General features: G+C 39.9%; 1 protein-coding gene and 1 long non-coding RNA gene across 5 annotated transcripts in view; one reads left to right on the top strand and one right to left on the bottom strand.

Moving 5' to 3' along the window:
- LOC130407809 (arf-GAP with Rho-GAP domain, ANK repeat and PH domain-containing protein 2) overlaps positions 1-5,391 on the top strand; it is a 40,248-nt gene extending 34,857 nt beyond the window's left edge. For 3 of the 4 annotated variants that reach the window (XM_056731069.1, XM_056731067.1, XM_056731068.1), the window contains exons 21-24: positions 2,155-2,358; positions 4,058-4,163; positions 4,574-4,721; positions 4,810-5,391. In XM_056731069.1, coding sequence (XP_056587047.1) covers positions 2,155-2,358; positions 4,058-4,163; positions 4,574-4,721; positions 4,810-4,851 — 500 coding nt within the window. In that variant the 3' untranslated portion in view covers positions 4,852-5,391. Of the gene's footprint in view, positions 1-527; positions 1,890-2,154; positions 2,359-4,057; positions 4,164-4,573; positions 4,722-4,809 lie in introns of those variants that run through there. The other variant, XM_056731070.1, reaches the window with a different exon arrangement.
- A 4,958-nt stretch (positions 5,392-10,349) lies between these two features.
- On the bottom strand, positions 10,350-11,074 carry LOC130407424 (uncharacterized). Its single transcript, XR_008904623.1, has 3 exons — positions 10,920-11,074; positions 10,555-10,688; positions 10,350-10,411 (listed from the first exon to the last, which is right to left on the bottom strand). It is a non-coding gene; the product is annotated as an uncharacterized LOC130407424 (long non-coding RNA).
- Between the last annotated feature and the right edge of the window lie 5,713 nt (positions 11,075-16,787).

Here is a 16,787-nt window from a genome sequence, read left to right as displayed (position 1 = left end):
GGAGGGACTTTATATAGACCGGAAGAAATCCAGTCATATTGTAAGAAGTGGGACAGCAATGAACAATAGACTTGAAATATGTGATATACAGGTGCTGGTCATATAATTAGAATATCATAAAAATTGATTTATACAAGAAAGGATTTTTTGAAATCTTGGCCAACTGAAAAGTATGAAGATGAAAAGTATGAGCATGTACAGCACTCAATTCTTAGTTGGGGCTAATTTTGCCTGAATTACTGCAGGAATGCGGCGTGGCATGGTGTTGATCAGTCTGTGGCACTGTTCAGGTGTTATGAGAGCCCAGGTTGCTCTGATAGTGGCCTTCAGGTCTTCTGCATTGTTGGGTCTGGCATATCGTATTTTCATCTTCACAATACCACATTTTCTATGGGGTTAAAGTCAGGCGAGTTTGCTGGCCAATTAAGAACAGGGATACAATGGTCCTTAAACCATGTACTGGTAGTTTTGGCACTGTGTGCAGGTGCCAAGTCCTGTTGAAAAATTAAATCTGCATCTCCATAAAGTTGGTCAGCAGCAGGAAGCATGACGTGATCTAAAACTTCCTGGTATACGGCTGTGTTGACCTTGGACCTCCGAAAACACAGTGGAACAACACCAGCAAGATGACATGGCACCCCAAATCATCACTGACTGTGGAAACTTTACACTGGAAATCAGGGTCCCAGAGTCTGGAGGAAGAGAGGAGAGGCACAGAATCCACGTTGCTTGAGGTCCAAAGGAAATGCAAAATTTACTTTCATCAGAGAACATAACTTTGGACCACTCAGCAGCAGTCCAGTCCTTTTTGTCTTTAGCCCAGGCGAGACGCTTCTGAAGCTGTCGGTTGTTCAAGAGTGGCTTGACAAAAGGAAAACCATGTCTTGCATACGTCTGTGCGTAGTGGTTCTTGAGGCACTGACTCGAGCTGCAGTACACTCTTTGTGAATCTCCGCCACAATTTTGAAAGGATTTTGTTCACAATTCTCTCCAGGGTGCAGTTATCCCTATTGCTTGTACACATCTTTTCCTTCCCTTTGCATCTCTATTGATGTGCTTGGACACAGAGCTCTGGGAACATCCAGTCTCTTTTGCCATGACCTTTTGTGTGTTGCCCTCCTTGTGCAAAATGTCAATGGTCGTCTTTTGGACAACTGTCAAGTCAGCAGTCTTCCCCATGGTTGTGTAGCCTACAGAACTAGACTGTGAGACAATTTAAAGGCATTTGCAGGTGTTTTGAGTGAATGAGATGATTAGAGTGTGGCACCAGGTGTCTTCAATATTGAACATTTTCACAATATTCTAATTTTCTGAGATACTGAATTTGGGGTTTTCATTAGTTGTCAGTTATAATCATCAAAATTAAAATAAATAAACACTTGAAATATATCAGTCTGTGTGGAATGAATGTATACATTACACAAGTTTCACTTTTTGAATGGAATTGGTGAAATAAATCAACTTTTTGATGATATTCTAATTATATGACAAGCACCTGTATACGTTTTTGTTTTTTAATTAGAATGAACATGAATATCTATTGTTAAACACCCTAAAAACATAATCAAAGCCTCTAAAACAGCCAAAGACTGGCTCCTTTAAGGTCTTCAGAATGACTAGAAACTTTAACTTTGCTGGACACTGGCCCTCCAGGAACTGAGTTTGACACCTGTGGTTACAGTTACATTCAAGTCCTTTTAAGGCATGAAGAAATTATTGTCTGAGGAAAAAACTTATACATATGCTATTTTGATGCTCAAATATGTGTTTTAAGTGATACAATTATCAAATTATTTAAACTATACAATAGTTCTGTATCTGTCCACATAAAAAATACTTTACGTGAAGTAAAAAATAGAAAACAGAAAAAATAAATCAAATAGCCCTAATTTATCCAACTGTATTTATTTTTAGTTAATTTAGCCACTGTTTTAAATAAATCTATAGGGTTGTGTTGGTTCTACCATATTTGTAACGGTAGTTGATTTTGTAGGTTTATGTAAGTGTAGTATACAAGATGCTAGATAATAATGAGAAATGTCTTCGCTGTGCTGCAGAATTTTAAAGAAAAATATTCAGAACAAGGTCCGTGTTTGACAAAAATTTAAATGCTACATGGAAACTTCAAATAAAAGCAGATTTTATTTGTCTTAGGTTTGAAGGTAGAAGGTTTGTATCGGCGCTGTGGAATTGCTCCTCAGGTTAGTAAATTGGTGGACACCTTGCATGTTTCTCCCAGAGAGGTTGTTCTGGGAACAGATGAATACTCCATCCTGGATGTGACGGGAGCTCTGAAACAGATCCTACGGCAGACTATTGAGCTTGTACCACAAAAACAGCTCTGGCTTAAAGCTGCAGGTGAGAGGTTGACAAAAAAAATAAGATGCAGTTTGCATTGTCTTGATGTAGAATTGGTCTTTGAAGACCCTGAGGCTGTATTTACTGTATAATGTGGTTCATTATAGTGGCTTGCAGAAGTATTCAAACACATGCATTTTTTTAAAACATTTTGTTATGCTTTTAACTTTTGTTAAAGAGTACGTAACTAGGGACTTTTAAGGACCTTCTGTGGTTTATGTAGTGTCAAACAGCAATATTATGTACAGAGAAGGTGTAAAAATAATATTATTTCGTAATAATGGGTAATTATTCTAACCCTACTTCTTGACTGACTCTCAAATGGTTCGTATTTTCTCTTTTTTGGGCCATTTTCCAAAATCTCAATAGATCAATAGTAATAGAAATACTCAGCCCATCTGGTAGTAAAAACCATTCCACGTTCAAAGTCACTTAAATCCCCTTTCTTCACCATTCTGATGCTCGGTTAGAACTACAGCATGCCGTCTTCATGTCTTGATGCTTAAATGCATTGAGTTCGTTGCGGCCATGTGATTGGCTGATTAGCAATTTGTGGTTACAAGTAATTGAACAGGTGTTACAATGGAAGTGGCCGGTGAGTGTATTTTTTATTAGGGCTCAATCCCCGAAGAACCGTATGGTAAAGTTATGAAACTTTGCACATAGATAAAGGACAGTATCATCACTAACCACATCAAATTTGGAGTCTCTAACTCAAACTCTATAAAATTTCACACACATTTTTGCTCATAACTTTTGAATCGTAAGTCCTAGAAACAAAATTATTCTTTGCTATGAACCCTTGACTGATGCCGATTTGATTGTACTGTATGACTCTTATGTCCATTTAGAATTTTTCGAAGGATATACTTTTCGAAATCGTCCTAGACAGTTTCTCCGATTTGCTCCAAATTTGGTATTTAGCATCTCGAGCCAGTGCCGATAAAATTGTTTAGAAAATTTTTGAATGGCTAAACCGTTCTCGAATGGCGCGTCAACGAATTTGACAAAGGGTAGGCATAAATGGTTTTAAGGCTGTATCTTCATTCCCTTTTCATGTATTGATACAAAACTTGGTATATATCATCAAGGTCTGGACCTGAGGTAACAAAAAAAGTTTTAAACCAGAGATATAACAAAAGTTGTTGAATTGCTTATAAATAGGAAAAGTCTTAATATTGTCATGTGATTTACATTAATTTGTTTTTTGGCTCGAGCAGAGTACTTTGATATCAAACTTGTCATATTCTACAATAATTCATTTATACCATATTGAAATATATACAAAACATACTTTTTCGAAAATTTGTCAGATTTGCAACAAAAATGTATAAAGCATCTATATACACCACATAGGTAACAAAATGTATAACCAATTTCCTTGTGTTCCTAGTACTTCCATGATATTCAGTATGATTATCATAAACTTATGATCAGACATGACCATGTGTAATTCCCTTTGGGCCATTTTTGTGCTTAACCCCAGTAAATTCTACTTGCAGCTTTCATTTTTTATAAATTTGCAAAGTTGTCACAAATCTGTTTTATTGCTTTATCACTATGATGTATAAAATAGTTTAACAGGGCAGGAACATAACCAAATGAAAAAATGAATGGGTTTAAAAATTTTAGAAAGCCACTGTATATTGGTATATATATTCAACTTGTAACTATACAGATTTGGAAATTCTCTCCACAGTTTTGTCAGATGAAATGCAGAGACTGCAGGCATATCGTAAACTAGTCAACAAACTTCCTCCAGAGAATTTTGCAATACTGGCTGCACTATGTGAACATCTACATAAGTAACTACAAAACTTGTACTTGTACTGTTGTACTTGTGTGTGCTAAACAAGAAAGAATTGTTTAAAAAATACATAAATTATAATATGAATATACAGTTGCAAATGTAAACATGTAAATGCTGCAAAAATTTAATGTATATTAGGATTAATTGATCTTTTGTCAGATAAAGGTAAAGAATTTACTATCTAAAAAAACTGTTATCAGATATAAAATCAGACATAACAATGTTTGGACTAAAAAAAGATCAAAACATTAAAACAATCTTTTGAACATCTCTTATGTTGAAATAACAGTGCCAAAAAAGTGGACACTTAGGTAACACCTTAAATGCAGCAGTCTATATCACTGTTTTTAAAAGGTAAACAATCAAGCTCACTCAATCGTCACTAAACATCTGTTTTTTGCTCAGTGTCCAGTGCCACAGCCATATGAACTTAATGACGACTCATAATTTGGCGGTGGTGTTTGTAGCTACACTGTTCCAAGAGCTCGCCATCAACAAAGACATGATAAAACTCACCCGAGAGCTGATCATGCACCACACAATGCTTTTCATGGTGAGCATGCACATTAAAAAAAGAAGGCTTCTTATTGTTTCATGTTTGAAACAGTGTACATTCTCTAACATGTATTCTCTTTGTGCAGAGCCAAGGGGAGAGAGATGAAAAAATCATAACTGTTTTCTGAAGAACTCAAAGCTTTACATAACATCTCATAAATGGAGAGGTCTTTTGACAATATGTTTGCGGTTGTTTTGCTATTGTCGAGTTCACACGGCACGATTTTAGCTCAGATTTTTATTGCAACAAAAATGATTTGCCTCCAACTCTCTTTGCAGAACAGACCTTGCTCATTGCCTTTTTTTACTTTTAACTATAAATAAGCGTATTCTTGCAGGCTACTGTTTTTTTTACAAGAACTCCAGTCTCACACATGATTTTAGATTATTTCCAGTATCACTTACGCATGTATTTGGTTATGAAACGTGGTTGGATGAACAGACAAAGCTGTCCGCGATTCATCCTGTTGTAAAGTCATGCAATGTGTAACCCCTCTATGGCTGATCCATCGAACAATGTACAGGTGGCAGCTACTCAATATATCCTATATGCAATGTAGTCACGCAGTGTGTTTTGGTTTCAGCATAAATAAATATGTTGATACTGCTCCTGTAAAAACCATCCAAATTGAACTCTGCATAAAACAAAATGATGAGACTGCTCCTGTGTGAAAGAGAAAAACTTCAAAGAATACAGACTAATATAAAGTGATGCATCATCTTTATTCAAATAAACATGACTTGAAAAAAATGTAAGAATGTTTTTGTCATTAAACATAATTTTAACTAAAATGGCCTAACTGTAGTGTTTATGGTATACATATATTTCTGACCTAGCATGTATATCTATTTCAGAAAAGCCTTGTGTATGCTGTTATGTTTAGAAATTAATCACACAGATCCCCAGCATTGCCAACTTCTCTTAATTAAAAGTAGCTAAAACTAATTGCTATGTCGCTATAGATGATACAGGTGAATCCACTAATCCAGGGTGCGATTTGTGAACAAATCGAGAATGTTTTGGAAAGTTTAAAGAAAATACATTATAAACCATTGAGCTTATATGAAGCCCATTAGGCTATATCGGCTTTTTAGGATGATTATACCTTTCGATTAAATTTTTTAACAGAGCTTCAACAAACACAGACATTCAGATATATTCATTTATATATTAAATGATAATTCTGCATTAAAACATCAGTGGTGTTGCAAAACATGTTTAAGGGGTCAAATGACACGGCTAAAACGAATATTATGGTTTGTTTTAGATGTAATGTAATGTGTATACACCATTTAAGGTTAAAAATCGCAGTATTTTCCACACACCGTGAATGTTTGTATCTCCTTTTTGCCCGTATCTCTGAAACGCGCAGATTTTTAACAAAGCTCATCGCTCTGAAAAGCGAGATGTGCTATGATTTGCCAATTGACCATTGCGTAGTGATTGGTCGAATACTGCAAGAGTGAAAGGGAAATGCCTCTAACTTTCTTGGAAAATTATGTTCCCAACAATTGTACTGACAGACGGGTGATGAAATGTCATCGTGATGTTCTTATATCAATTCGAGCCGAATCTGATACGGAAAATGAAGATGATCAAGCAGATATATCAACTTTGCCAGCACGACTTGAGCTGGATGTAAAGGATTGGTAAGGTTTGATAAAAAAAAATATGTTAAATTGTTAAAAACTGTAGCTAACTGTTTTACCTTGTATATACGATGTTATAAAGACTATAAACAAACCATATACATCATACAGAGTTTGTGTGAGATGGAAACAAGCTCGCATACAGCAGGGAATGGTAACGTAATAAATAACGCGACTGCGGTCAGGCCAGCCTCCCCTTCGCGGTTTTGTGCGCGCATATACTAGGCATTACGTTAAAAGCGCGAGATTGTAATTTCAAAATAAAACGGTTCTTCTGCCGAACGTGGTTTCTCTTTCAATCACCAGTTTGTGTATTTGACGTGTTTGCTAAATTGTAATTACCTGTTGCTATGGAGTTTTGGGTTATAGTGATAAACTGTTGCTAACTGTTCTGGTGGTTGCTAAAGTCTTCCTGTCCAGTTGCTGTAAAATATCTCTTGTATGCTGTGTGTCTATAAACTATATTAGATATATGTTAAAAGCAAATCTCTGTTTCAACAGACTCATTCTACTTCAGGGTGATAAAGCACCCCCTCATAATGTCCCACATGCAATATCAGGACAATATAAAGTAGATTTTTTTATGAGTTTTTTTTTATTTATAAGCCCATGAAATATAATAATAATAATACTTTTTATTTGTTGTCGCCTTTCAAACACCCAAGGACACCTTACAAAACAGACTTAAAAACCACACTTGAACTCATAGTGTCATGAAATGGAGGCGGCAGACGAGAATGCAGGAACAGAGGACCCATTTGCAGACAGCGGGTAAGGGGTTTTAACAAGGATTTTAATTAACAAAACAAAACATGAAACAAAAACCCTCAATGGGGTAAAACAACAGCGCAAGGGTTAAGGTTAAACAGGAACAAAGTCTAACTACACTAAACTAGACAAGACCAAATAGAACACTAGACATAACTAAAACTAACTAGACTAGAATTACATAGCAATACAGGACAAGATGGGTGACAAGGACAACATCACAAGTCACACACTCCAAATACTAACAATGATCCAGCACAAGACAGAAGACACAGGGACATTAAGTAAGGGGGCATATTAGGATGGAACAACTGTGGGGCACATAGAATCATAACGAGCACCAACGAGGAAACAAGAGGGCATGAACAAAGATGAGACCGGGGAGAGGGAGTATAAGTGCCAAGATTGTCTCTCTCCACATCTAATAAAGGGGTCATGATCCCACCAGTTGTGCCAAGAGAAACATGACATGATGCGGCAGAATCATGACACATAGAGTTTACCAAAGAATCAATTATTAGAATTAATCAAATTAATAACAGTCAGAATAAAAAACAAAATTTAAACTAAAATTGGACAACATACAAAACAGACTTAAGGACACCTTGCAAAGTCACTCGGTATCTAGAAAATGCCACTCAAAGTCACTCATAAATAGTTTAATAGATTAAAATATATACTCTTTAAATTCTTATATTCTGCCTTTAGCAGACCAGCATATCCTGTAGAAATGAGACTAATATCCAATAGACGATAAAAAACCTACCCAATTCGTTAGATGAGGCCTAGGTCAAAGTGGCTTTGATATAGATCACATGCAACAGTTATTGGCCTCATCAAACACTTTAAAATATGTTTAACATTACACCAACATAAGATTACAATTATTCAGAGGGTGCTACTTATAATGCAATAACTCTATTCTATAGTTATTTATTAGTAAAATATTAATATATTCTTATATAGATAACTATTAAATGCAGCAATAAAATCTGAATTTAAAATATAATTTATTTTAAAGAGTTAATAGCATTTGACAGATGGTGTTGTCTGCTGTGATTGGTCAAACGCGTTTGTAACGAGCAAGGCGGCAATGACGAGAGTGATGATAATGAGTGTCAGCCAGGGCTCTAGACTAACTTTTTGCACTGGTTGGAACGGTGCGCCTAACTTTTTTTCTTAGGTGCACCAACACAAAAGTTAGGTGCACCCAAATTTTCGATCGCATCACATTAAACGCATTTAACATTTAACTGGTTTTTCCAAATAGGCAAAATTGACTTGTAAATGATTAACTAACAATCTGGTCAACACAAAGTTCTTCATTTTAAGCACAGATCTACAAGAAAGGTAACTTACTGAAAATGTGTTGGTGCTTAAAGTGCTTCCGTGAACTGAAATTTAAATTTAAAAGATCTCAAAATAAATGGACATAACCTTGGAGGTTGATGGCTCCGTGTCAGAGCATTGCATATGATTTTCGTTCGGATCAGGCCTAAACTTAACATTAGCCACGAAAAAGTTGTCAATCGTTATTGTCATCTTCTCTCATCATCCGCTGCTACATCCACTCTGTTTAACTGACGGGTGCTCACCTCTCTCTGTCTGACCGCAGCACACGCATTTTCAAACGTACACACCAGAGGTTGCGCTTAACTTTTTTATTGGCCGTTATTTTGACTGACAGGCTCATAAAAAATTAGGGATGCATCGATCCGATACTCTGGATCGGAATTTGGGCTGATACGGGTCTTTTTTGCTGGATCGGGTATCGGACTGACGGGTTCCCTTCAGTCTGATCCGTTGCGATACCCGTGGATGTTACTCTAAAGCTTCAAAAAGGATTAACAATCAGGAAATTACCATGAAAGTTGTCATGCGCTGTATTCGATGTCATTTATTTCGATAGCTTTATGCCAGGAATATACCAATATAGCATAATTTAAAAACTCTGACCTCCGCTGGTGCAGTCATCTGTCAATCTCAATCCAGCATGTGTCCGGGAACAGTCAGGACGTTACTCGTTCCAAAGTTTTCAATATTCTTCATAATCACTAGACTGCGGTTTTGTTTAAAATGCATTGATTTTGCCGGAGACTGTATGTACTTGAAAGTAAACATGCTTAAGAACTATCCACCTCTGGCAATAAAAGTTAAAATATGCAACTCTCCTTTGAACAAGAAAAACAGTGCTATTATCGGATCAGGATCGGCCGATACGCAGAATTCAGGTTTCGGAATCTGATTGGAAGGAAAAAGTAGTATCGGCGCATCCCTATATAAAAATCCGTCATAATCTATTATTACCCGTCACTATGGTGCAAGGTGGCGTTAGCTGGCTATAAGTTGTGACGTCTGAAAATACTGTACAAAACCATTTAAATAAAACGAAAGTAAGGAAAATGTTGCAGGGCACACTTAAAGAACGAGAGCTCCGCCATTGTCACTACACAAGGAAACTAACAAACATTATGGACAACAACTAATAAGCAGTGAAGCAAGTTTTACGTTGTTTATCATGTGCAGTGTCTGGGCTTTTGATCATCACTTGTATGTTTTGCGATCGAGCAGCGGAGCAGGGATAACTCCTGGTCAAGGCCGGATTAACCATATGGGCAACTGGGCAATTGCCAGGGGCCCACGACCTCTAAAGGGCCCAGGGCGGTGACAGCAATCAAAAACACAACCGCTACAAAACACAACTCAAAAAATGCAAACATGGAGAAGCTAAGTGGGAGCTCTTAACGAAAATTAAAAAAGCAGAAGGATATCAGGAACGCAGAAAATTTAAAATACATACCGAAAATAGGGAATTTCTTCACTCTATAAACGTACACTGTAAAAAAATCCTGTAAAATTTACAGTAAATTACTGGCAGCAGGGTTGACAGGGTCAGCAGGATCATTTTGAATAGCAACAGTATAATGCTGTATTTTTTACAGCCAATTGCTTGATTTTAATTTACTGTATTTAGAAAAAATACATAATCACTGTATATCCAGTATGTTTTGCATACTGGATATACAGTGTTTATTTATTTTTTAATTGATACAAAAATACATTACAGAAAAATTTTGTTACTTGTTGTACATGAAATATTTTTATTCAGTTACAACCTCATAGTAGCCAACATGGCTCTTTAAACGAGGAATGTTTAAACAACACGTTAACCAACATAACCATCATGTAACAACATCGCAAAACAAAGCCCAAGTGAGACTGTAAAACGGTCCACATCTTGATCCATCAGAGCACAACAACTAGCTAGAACTATGGAAAAGAAAAAAGAGAATAATGTTAAATATTTATAGACAGAGTAAAAACAGGGGAAAACATATACAGTCAGAGACAGTGAATATTAAAATGATGTAATTCAATGATGAGATCTGTGTGTGTGTGTGTGTTCTTCTTACTTTTCATCGATTTCACTGAAAATTCATCATTGTGTTTAGAAGAGCGGCAACATGTGGGTTCACTGCAACCTGTTTCTTCTGTATCCTGGCATTTTAGATGACGCTTCTTCTTGTTCCACTCTCTGGATTAATATCTACAAAGAGTCAGGAAAAACTAAATGTTATATAATAAATATACAAAATCTGTCATATTAAAACACATGAATTAAATCATCAGCTTGCTAGTGTTAAATAGGGGAGACTTCTAAATAATTTGCACTAAAAAAATCCATCTCTTGTTGAGAAATATTGTTTTAAAGGTCTTAACAGGTATATAACATTTACATATCTATAAAATGCATGTAAGGAAGTTGTTCAACTAATACCTTTCAGTGGACTCCAAGATACACGCTGCCCCATCCTGGTACTCAAGATTGAATATGTAACATGCTATGAACAGAGTGACAAGGCCAGACATGAAGCTGTGCTGAGCACCATCACACAAAACATAACCTTCAGTAGTCAGCATCCACTGGCCAGCATGGCAAAGTGTGTCCTAAAATAAACAATACCACATGTGACAATAGTTAATAGTTACTATACAATTTTATCTTTAAGCTTTTTTCATTTAAACTACATTTAAGTATAAGTGACTCTACAAACAAACTCTAAGCAAATTACACAGAGTAACTTAAAACCGTACTTATACAGAAATGTAAGCCATTAACGTTAGGGATTTCACGGTGAAGAGATTGTCACCCTGGTATTTGTAACGGGCCGTCTCACTCCCACCCTCCCACGGTCCTATCTGTGAGACAAGACCTGCTCTAACGATAAGGGTGTCGGTAACGTCGTTTGCTCAAGCTCTCATCTGGCCTCCGTTACATAAACTGTATATCTAGATGGTTACGTACATTAATCACTTTACCCGGCTATCCTCCGTGAACATCGACTTACCTCAAGCTTTAGTGACTCGTTTTAATTTGGGCGCTCGATTTAACTGCATTTGCAAATTTGAATTACACCCCAAAATAATCACGACCGAGTGTGTTTTTCAACACTAAGTTCCCGTGAATCCCAACAGTCGAAGCATGTAACATTTACGATGTCTACGGCGGGCATGATGTTTGTTGGACTTTAAAGGCGTCCTGCATGTTCAAAAATCAAAGGAAGGCAATCTCTAATAAGTATTGAAGTTTATTATCCAGAAAGTACAGCGCTGGGTTGTCTCAGACACAATGCCTCACACAGAACAACCACGTGTGTCATTCTAACAACATATTTATAGTGTGTATGTGAGAGGGTGTATCTTCTTTCTTCAGGCGGTGCATCCCTCTCTTGATCCAATCAGCTTCGTTCTCCTTTGTCTGCAAACATCATATGACACCCCACAACACCCAAATTCCGTAGATCTCCCCCACTTTTATTACCCAACTGCAGCCGAAACACCCCCTCCTTCCCACACACTCACATTCCTGTTCCAAAGACACCAATATCAGCACATAGCTTGGGTATCAAATGCATGTATCATATCTATAGTTTTAACACTTCACGCAATCAGAAAAATAACACCCATAAATGATTAAACATGACATATAATTAATTAAACATAAAGGATTAAATCCCTCATAATCTGCACTCACATACCATGAGTCTTTAACTGCCTTTCATCTACTTTCTTTATCTGCAAAGCTGCACCCCCACACACATTCCTGTAGCAGGCACTGTCAATCTCAGCACAGAAACCCCTCACAACTTCTGCTTAGACATTTTCATTAAGGCACACACATTATGTTAATCAAACTATAATAAAGAGTAAAGATTCAAACATAATAAAACTTATTAAAAACTCCTTCATGTTCGACATTAAAAAAAACAACCGGCAACTTACTAATACAATCTGTAGCTTCTCACATACCGCCTTCGCTCCTTGTGTGAACAAAAACTCTAAATAACATGAACAACTTCTGTCCTCAGGTGCTATAGAAACGGAGAATGTTTAAAATCTTACCGCGACGGCGCTGCTGAAACCCCGCGCGCAAGACTCCTACGGTCCCCGCGGATCGAGGTTGAATCCGGGGTTACCAATATGAAACGCGTATGTAGATACCTCTATATAACATTACCAGTATCATAGTTACCAAATATGGAAATAAAACGTAATAAGTCACTTACCACAGGTGTGAATCACTCATTTTGCTCACTACCCCAATCTCGACTGTTGAAGATCATCCCGCCATTGTAGATTTGAAATTTACAGCAATATTCTGTACATATGAGATAATCCTTCACCTGACCCCAGAATGCATTGCACTTTACAGCAATATTCTGTATTATTTTAAAAACAGTCAGCTTCTGTCAAATAACGCTGTAGTTTTTACAACACGTTGTAAGCAACTGTTCTGCTAAGGCAGCATCTGTCAAAGAGGACAGCTCTTCACCGCCAGCGCTAGCTAATGTTCACAGACCCGAGAGCGAAGAGCCTCCAGAAGCATCTTCAACGGACGGGCCGGATTCTGCTGCGAGTGCGACCGTTGAGGGAAGCGGTGATGGGTCTCGAGTCTCACCGCCATCTGAACCGCTTGTCGAGTCTGCGAGCAGCCCCCGTACCACAGACACGGCTCTCTGCACTTTCTCTCTTTGCCATCGAACATGAACTTGTTAGTGCCCTTGATTTTGAAGATATTGTACACCAGTTTGCACATTCAAAATCCAGAAAAATGCCAGTGTAAGATATTATAGCCAAATGAAATCAAGCATTTCAAATTTAAACATGCTCTTCCACATTATTTAGGATTAATTTGTGTATTTTTCTAAATTATTCAGCAATTCTTGTCTTTTCTAATTGAGAGAAATTAACAGATTTCCAAATGTTTATCTTACACTGAAATGTTTAACCCTTGCCTGTCTTGTTGAACTGTGATGTAACAGATTGATTTCTGAGCTAAGGACCAAAATGCTACTTGATTCTAGGAGATTATGGTTCTTTTTCTAACTTCGCTCGGTGTTTCACTATGGGGAATCGCTTTGGGCGTGACCAACTACGGAAGCTCTTATGACACCACGTCTGTCTCTGACAGACAGGTCGACCCGTGACCAGGCTCCGCCCTGCCTATATCAGTCAGGTCGACCTCCACCTACGTCATTCGCGCTTTCTTCCTGTGGGAGACTGCAGCAAGCTCTCTCAGCACGCCCGTATCAGCTGACTTTTCGCTAAACTGTTCAACAGGTGGACCGTCATAGGAACCCGCCACCGAACGCAAGGTTAGTGAACGGGATTGTGTTGAGCTGACATTTTTTAGAGTTGGAATAGTGTCCGTGTCGTGGTTAGCTATCCCAATAGTTCTATTGCGTATTAATTAACAGCGGTAGGAGACGTCAAGTCTAATTAGGTTATCGCGTCAAGGCGAACCTTCTAAGGGTTTTATTACCTTTTTTGTATTAGGCTACTGTGCCGTACGAGTCGGCGATAGCATCATGTCGACGGCTGTTTCCCCCGCCAAAGGGAAAGAGTCGAAGGCCAGGGAGGTTGCATCCCGCCCGTGTCCATCCTCATGTGGAGCTAGCATCTCGGGTAGGGACCCTCATCCCATGTGCATCACGTGTATGGGGCCGAAACACGCTCAAGCGTCTCTAGCCACCCGCAAACATGTGCTCACTGTGCATCAATGCCGGTGAAAATTCTTGAGAGAAGATTGAGGGTGGCAGTGGCCAACAAGCAGGACCCATGCCTGTCTGGAACTGTCACGCAATCTGCGGCAACTGGCCATCACATGCGAGCTACAACGAGCTGGGCGGATATGATGGAAGCCGAATCCCCGGACATGCCGCCGTTGTTTGACGGCCTGCTCGAGCAGGAAGAAGGCGAACCGGAGGATGAGGACACAGAGGGCGATGCTAACTCTGACCTCCTCGATCTGGATATGGACGGCGAAGAAGAGGAAGAAAATTCCCCCTTCCCCACCCAACAGTCCAGGCCGCCGAGCACGACAGCAACCTCCATGAGGTCTGCAAATGGGCCGCGGCTAAACTAGGCCTTCCTTGGCCCGCGGCAAAAGATGCCGGAGGGACTGAGAGGGACCTTTATGACGGGAAAAGGCTGCCGCCTGCTCAGACTGCAGCGAGACAACTTTTGCCCGCCGTGCCGGCTTGCATGAAGGAAATGTCCCGTTATTGGGATAGCCCCTTTAAGAGCAAGCTCCCCACCAAGGGACATTCCATGGTGGAGATTCAGGGGATGGGGGAGCTGGGGTTGGCCGGACCCCCAGCGGTAGAGTCTTCAGTGGCTTTTCACCTCCATCCGAGTCGGCGTTCAATCCCTGCCTCCTCGCAGATTTCGCTGCCGGGAAAAATGCATCGGCTAACCGCTGCTATTTATCAGAGAACGTATAAATATGCGGGGCAGTCAATATGCTTGCTGAACGCTGTGACTTTACTGTCGGCGTATCAAGCAGAGATTTTGGAGGAGATGGGAAGCCAGTTGGATTCGGGAGCACCGAACCCTATACTCTGGGACGAGATTTGCGTGGTGAACGATTTAATTCTGCGCTCTTCCCGCGGTGATGGGATTGGCTGTGTCAGGTGAGAGAGCGCTATGGCTTAACCTGTCGGAGGTGATGGATGTAACGTACGACCCTACGAAGGGGTTGTTTGGTCCTGCACTTGAGAAAATGAGGGAAACCAGCACCCTCAGGAAACAGGAGGACGAGGCGTTTAACCTCTGTTTGCCACGCAAGCAAGTGCCGCGACCAGCCTCTCAACCCGTGCGGCAGGGCTTCGCAGCAGCCGCAGCCGCGAGAGGGAGACCTGTGGGTGGTAGAGGTCCAAGACCGGCTCACAGTGGACAACACGCAGGCCAGCGACCACGATCGGCTCGACATGGACCGTGGGGAAAGCATTCATACGCGGCTGCGGCAGCTAAAAACCGTCCACCAAACCCAGAGGACAGAAAGAAGAAGCGTGTGGCCTAACACGCAGTTATTCCCCAGCCCTTTTCTCTCTGCCCGCGAAGAGAAGAAAGGGGGAAAACGGCCCTATTGTGTTCAGTTCGGTAAGGGCCAGTTTGAGTTGTTCTCCTCGAGTTCTAAAAAACGAGGTAGCTCAAAATTGTGTTCAGTGTCACCAAGCACTCACGATATGTTCTCCAATGTTTTTATTTGCAGGGGATTTAAGAATAAAAAATGCTTTTTCGCATCCAGGCCACGGGCCGAGGGCGAAATGTTCCCCGAATTCAGAAAACATAACAATAAACATTCCACTATCGCAACCAGGCAAACAGCCGAGGGCGATATGTCCCAAACACAAAAAAGATTCTCAAAATTCGAATCGCATGAAAAGCGCTCCCCCTGTCCCACCACTGGGGGTAGTTCTCACTCCTTCAGCCGAAGCCCGCGCGGCGATTGTGATGACGTCATCACTGTGCGACGCCAGCGGGGCGGAAGTGTACAGAGGTCCTCTCTCGGTCCGCATAACAGATTGGCACGCATGCGCAGTTCACCCGTGGGTCTTGGCAACGATTTCACGGGGATACAGGCTTCAATTCGCAATGAAACCACCTCGGTTCAATGGGATTTTGATGTCAGTAGCACAGGGGGAATCGGCCCGAGTGCTGACGGTCGAAATCGATACTCTGTTAAACAAACGGGCAATCAGAGTAGTGCCCGAGGAGGAGAGCCGTCAGGGTTTTTACTCCCACTATTTTGTTATCCCAAAGAAAGGAGGCAAAGCCCTCCGTCCTATTCTGGACCTTCGTGTGTTAAACAAGCACCTGAGAAAGTATTCATTAAGAATGTTAACACACAGAGTGCTCTGTCGGTCGATTCGTCCAAACGATTGGTTTGTGACAGTCGATCTGGCAGACGCTTATTTTCACATAGATATTTACCCCTCTCACAGAAAATTCCTCAGATTTGCACACCAAGGCACAGCTTACGAATTTCAAACTATTCCATTCGTCTGTCTTTAGCCCCAAGGGTTTTTACCAAGTGTGTGGAAGCAGCTCTGTTCCCTTTGAGGGACAGGGGAATAAGAATATTGTCTTACATAGACGATTATCTCATATGCTCTTCGTCGAGAGAGCAAGCAGTGAAAGACGCGGAGATTGTGTGAAATCACCTCGGCAATTTAGGGTTCAAGATCAATATGATAAAGAGCCGACTGGAGCCTTTTCAGCACACGAATTATTTGGGGCTCAACATAGATTCCCTCTCTTACAGAGTAACACTGACAGAAGAGAGGATCACGTCTTTCACACA

The sequence above is a fragment of the Triplophysa dalaica genome, chromosome 19, assembly GCF_015846415.1.
Source record: "Triplophysa dalaica isolate WHDGS20190420 chromosome 19, ASM1584641v1, whole genome shotgun sequence".
In the NCBI taxonomy this organism is placed as follows: Eukaryota; Metazoa; Chordata; class Actinopteri; order Cypriniformes; family Nemacheilidae; genus Triplophysa; species Triplophysa dalaica.
This window is presented reverse-complemented; position numbering and strand designations above follow the sequence as displayed.